General features: G+C 30.0%; 1 protein-coding gene across 1 annotated transcript; it reads left to right on the forward strand.

Annotated features, from left to right (window-relative positions):
- Positions 1-813: 813 nt before the first annotated feature.
- On the forward strand, positions 814-5,042 carry LOC120280931 (protein trichome birefringence-like 41). Its single transcript, XM_039287901.1, has 5 exons — positions 814-1,216; positions 1,293-1,467; positions 3,895-4,070; positions 4,170-4,328; positions 4,463-5,042. Exons 1-5 carry the CDS (start codon positions 888-890, stop codon positions 4,755-4,757), a joined length of 1,134 nt encoding a protein of 377 aa, XP_039143835.1. The 5' UTR covers positions 814-887; the 3' UTR covers positions 4,758-5,042.
- The last annotated feature ends 499 nt before the right edge of the window (positions 5,043-5,541 follow it).

The following is a 5,541-nucleotide window of genomic DNA, read 5'->3' on the forward strand; positions in this document are numbered from 1 at the left end:
TGCCAGCACCGGTTGTTCTGGAGCTGCATTGGACCATGAGGAAAATAATTGTTTCATGTATGAAGTCAATAGAACGGAAATATTTTCCATTTGTAAGAATTAAATGTATGAGATCTGCATAGCATCTGTAATGTACTGTGTATTAACAACATAATCAAATCATTTTCAACATTTGTTCAAACTAAAATTTTCATGTAACTTTCCAAGAAAACTAAATAAAAAAAGAAAAAGAATAATCTGATTTATTTTAAAAGCAAACAATAAGACAACCATGATTATTATTTAACTGATTTACTTGTTATTGTGATTCGAATTTTGAGCAGCATAACCCTTTAATGTAACTCTTTTTTCTCCCGATTAAAACTCTTAATCCTCAATTAAGAGTTTCTAATTTTTTTTTAATCTATTTTTTTTATGTATATATTTTGCGTCAAGCTGCTGGAAACGTAAGTCATCTCGCATTCCTATCCCACTTTCAATGAACAGATGAAGACATAGCACCTACCTTGCCAGAAATTATGAGCAGGGTCTCACCTTGTTAAATCAGCTTCAAACTCTTAAACGTGACTGCATTAAAATGTTGTCAGGAAATACTATTAAATAATAATAATAATAATAATAATAATAATTATTATTAGTATTATTATTATTTAAAAAAAAAAGGAAATACACATACATATATATATATCTATATGAATAGATACCATTCCCTTGTACGACGGCGGGATCACAGTTATACTCTAAAATGTCTAGTTTCATTAACTTAAAACACAAACTACTTCCAGATGCAACTAAGTTAACATAAAAATAATAATAATAATATTTCCCATTCCACAAGTTAAAACCCCAATCAAGAAAGCCAAATTCCGTTTCCGCGCAACCACCGTATGAAAATGATAACTGAAAACAACCTCTTCCTAATCCAAAACCAAGCCATCCTTTTAATACCTTCTTTGCCTCCATTGTCATCATCCTCATCTCAAATGGGATTCAAGGCTCTCATCAGCCTTGCATTCCTTGCATTACTATCATTCCATGTTAATTCACAGAGTTGCAATTTGTATGAAGGGAGTTGGATTTTCGACGAATCATTTCCTCTCTACAACTCTTCGATCTGCCCTCACCTCCGCCGTGAGTTCGACTGCCAAAAATACGGCCGGCCGGATAAAAACTACCTCAATTATAGATGGCAACCGAGCTCCTGTAACATTCCGAGGTAAACAATAACTCTGATACCATATTGAAAATTTAGTAAACACATAAACTTAAGACACCTATCTATATCACAAAAGGTTTGATGGGAAGGAGTTTTTGAGAATGTGGAGCAACAAAAAGATCATGTTTGTAGGAGACTCACTGAGCTTGAATCAATGGCAATCTTTGCTCTGCATGCTACACTCGGCGGCACCGAACAGCATCAAAACACCCTCCGGCGACACCGTTGCCATCTCCTCCATCACATTTGAGGTACCTACTCTTTTTTTTTATTTATTTTAAAAAAAGAAGAAATAAAAGAAAAATGTTTTTTAATAAATTAGGATCTTGAATGTTGAATTCAGAAAGCATTGGATGCTTGCATGTGAGAAAGACAGAGAAGATAGCTGCAGAAAACATTATGTTATGTGGACCATGTCTTTTCACGCATATGAAAACAACTTTTGTTTAGGTTTGTAGGATGTATGAATGGTGGGAAAAGGGTAGTTAATTAGGATGTTCTTATTGTCTAGGTTTGCAATTTTATTCATGTGGAGGAGGGTTTGTTATGATTGGTGGGAAGGATCTTAATTTTTCATGGCTGGCTTTGCTTTGGAGTTGCTTTTAATGTTTGTCCAATGATTTGTTGAACACTATTGATTGATTGCTTGGACCACTACTACCCTTCTAGAGTTCACAATTAACCTCAGTGTTCTTAAATTGTAAGCAAGATGTTTGTGTTCTTTCTTGGGTTTCAAATCAATACTCCACAAGCAATCACATAAAATTAAAATAAATAACTAATGAGATAAGATGAAAACTTAAAACATAATTTATTTATTTATTACTTAGGTAACAAGCGTTGTTAAAAGGACATGGAGGTATAGAAGTGACATATTGTTCCTTTTATAGAGGATTCATATTAGGACCAACAAATAATATCAATGATTAGTATTTGACCCTAATATACAATGCATGAACAATATTAAACAGTATTAATGAAATAAAATTTTGAATTGTTGCTCCCTAACACACTTTGTCATGAGTTACCACTAAATCACCCGTGATTTTTTAACATGATAGTTGTGATTTATTTGATAATGTTTTAGGTTTGATTAGAAGAGTTTAGTTTTAATGATTTTGTTATTATGATTTTTTTTTTTTAATTTTAAACAATTTGGTATGTGTAATAATCGGTTTAGTTTTATGTTCACCATCAAGTTTCAACTGTATATATATGTATATATTCTCCTCTGTTACTTCACTTATGATTTATATTTTAGATGTTTTATAATTCTTTTTCCTTTGAGTCATTAAAAAATGTTTTATATTTTTTGGGTTAGATAGGTTTGAGTCAAACAAATTTAATGATTATGATGATTTCATTTTTAGATGGTTTATGATTTTCATTTTACTCATAAAAGGTTATAAATAGACAAAATTAACAATATAAAAAAATTATGAAAATTTTGATATAACTCTAGCAAAATTTGAGATTTATATGAATAAATAGTTCGCTATGCCATATATATATAGATATGCAAACATAATATTGTAATATGTCTAATTGGAATCATCTATTTGTGGTATTAATATTGAAATTACTTTAATCAATGATTGAAAACTTCATTTATTATTGTATTCATTTGAAAGAAGAACATTGAATGTTCACTGTTGTCTCTAACTTATTAAAAGTGAAGGATGTGTCCTTTCTGTTGAGATCTAGCTATTTAGGCAAAATCCCTTCCTTTAAAAGGGGCCACATGCCCTTCGATTTTGTTCAAGATAGAGCAATCAATCTTATTTATTTTTAAAATAATAAAATTTTAATTAATTATTGTTTTCATAGTTCAAATTTTAATCATTAAAGTGTATATATATATATATATATATATATATGAAATTTAACAGAGAACGAAATTTACGCAAATATTCTTCATTATATAGACTTTATATTTGAAGGTGAACAATACTTCCTAGAGTATTCACAATAATAATAATAGATTGGGCATCCCGTGTTAGTCTATATATAAATATATATTTTTATTGTAATATATATATATATATTATAAATAAATTAAAAACAAAAAGAAAAGTCTTTGTTGAAGAACATGTGCATGTGTGATATGCCCCATTTGAAAGGAGCAACAACAATTAGCACCATTTGACAGTGGGCACTAGGAATAAACACATGATTATTAGGTTGGGGTGCATGCCAATGCTGACATGATCTCAACATAAACAAGTTATAAAATTGGGTTTTATAAAATGGATAAAGACACCAAAAGTGTATATAGACAAGAAATTAATGTTTTAATCTATTTGTACCCTTGCCCTACATAGACTAAGATTTGAACCTATTTTCTTAGTAAATATATGAACATTTAACGCAAAAGATCTGGTACCAATAGACCAAGAGGTCGTTGGTATTTGCATCTATTTATTTATATTAATGTTAGAAATGATATTTTTCATTCTTAGTTTAAATTTTATACTATTGTTTTAATATCATCTTATTTTAGATTTAATCTGTAAGCCATCTCATCTATAATTTATTAGTATTTATATTTCTATATATAACTTTACTGCAACTAAGTGTACCATTTTGACCAAATCAACCAAATATCTCAGTTCAGGAACTAATTAACACTACATTTCATGAGAAACCAAAACTCTAAAAAGGCAATTTATTTCCCACAGGACTACAATGTGACAGTGATGTACTATAGAACACCATTCTTGGTGGACATAATCACTGAAAATGAAGGAAGAGTTTTGAACTTGGATTCCATTCAAGCTGGCAAACAATGGCTTCAGGCCAACCTTCTCATCTTCAACACTTGGCATTGGTGGCTCCGCTCTGGCCAATACCAACCGTAAGTATATATATATATATATCTAAAGTTACACTATCTATTTGATGATAACTAATTAATGAACATTATGTACACACACATATATATATATAAATGAAGATGGGATTTCATTCAAGATGGGAACAAGATGTTGAAAGATATGGACCGCACTGTGGCTTTCTCCAAGGCATTGACAACTTGGGCAAAATGGGTGGACTCTTCTGTCAATCCAAACACTACCAAAATCTTTTATCAAGGAGTCTCTCCCTCTCACTATCAGTAAGTAATATTTCTTTTTATCTTTTAAAGTAAAAAAACAAACAATATATGTAATATATATGAACTTAACATAATTATAATGTCAGTAACTAATCTTCTATATATATATTTTTTTTGTGATGTTGGGAAAGCAGTGGAAGTGATTGGAATGAGTCCTCCACCAAGAGTTGTGCTGGAGAAACAGAGCCATTCATGGGATCAAGATATCCAGGAGGACCAATTCCACAAGAGGATATAGTCAAAAGTATCTTGAAGACCATATCAAAACCAGTGTCTCTTTTGGACATCACTTCTCTCTCACAACTTAGAAAAGATGCACACCCTTCTTCATACAATGGAATTCACTTGCGTTTGGACTGCAGCCATTGGTGTGTTCCGGGCCTTCCTGATGTTTGGAACAGTCTCATGTATGCCACTCTTGTCTCATGAATTACTTTAATTAAAGATATATAGAATACAAAGAGGAAAAAAATGAATGAAAGAAAGAAAATTATTCGATTATTTATATAGTTAGTCCTGTGGCTAGCTTTTGGTTAGGTTCATTTAGAGGGGAAAATTATGTAGTTTGTAATGTGTAGTATTGGTGTTTGATTTGATTCATCCGTCACATAGTGACTTTACATTGATCAATTCAATAAATATTCTTACGGCAGGAACTTTTTGGTTCTCTTCTTATTCAAGGTGAAGAATGAGGATGAAGTATTGTTATTTGTATATTTTTTTTAAGTGAGATAAATTTAATTGGTATTGGGACTTTTGAGTAGTGTCTTCCCTTAGCTTTCAAAAATATAAAATATAAAATAAAAAAATAAAAATGAGCCAATAGATGTCAGGGGCAATATTAATTTATTTTAAATTATAAAGTATCATAATAAAAATGAACAAACCTGATAACTAAGGATCACTCCTAAAAAAAAAGAGTTAATAGTATTTTATTTTTTACAATAGAGTTGGTATTCTCTTAACTCAAAAATTAATTGTTTATTTTTTCTTAACTTAAAAATTAAATTAATGTTCACCCACATTTATTAAAAAAAATAGAGAGGGATACCCACGATAACCAAATATCCACTCCTCCAAAAAATATATTAAAAAATATATTTAAAAAATTCAAACTTAAAACTTAAATTTTGTTTAAAATTGGATCAGACTAATAATTATTACTCACTCTTTATCCTTTGACTCCATTTTAATAGATTAATAATAGATATTA

The sequence above is a fragment of the Dioscorea cayenensis genome, chromosome 17 (assembly GCF_009730915.1).
Source record: "Dioscorea cayenensis subsp. rotundata cultivar TDr96_F1 chromosome 17, TDr96_F1_v2_PseudoChromosome.rev07_lg8_w22 25.fasta, whole genome shotgun sequence".
In the NCBI taxonomy this organism is placed as follows: Eukaryota; Viridiplantae; Streptophyta; class Magnoliopsida; order Dioscoreales; family Dioscoreaceae; genus Dioscorea; species Dioscorea cayenensis.

Excerpts from the sequence above, each read along its gene's own strand:
- LOC120280931 (XM_039287901.1), top strand. The coding sequence starts at position 888 with ATGAAAATGATAACTGAAAACAACCTCTTCCTAATCCAAAACCAAGCC. Across the intron at positions 1,468-3,894 it reads TCTCCTCCATCACATTTGAG|GACTACAATGTGACAGTGAT; the intron begins GTACCTACTCTT and ends TATTTCCCACAG. Across the intron at positions 4,071-4,169 it reads CGCTCTGGCCAATACCAACC|ATGGGATTTCATTCAAGATG; the intron begins GTAAGTATATAT and ends ATATAAATGAAG.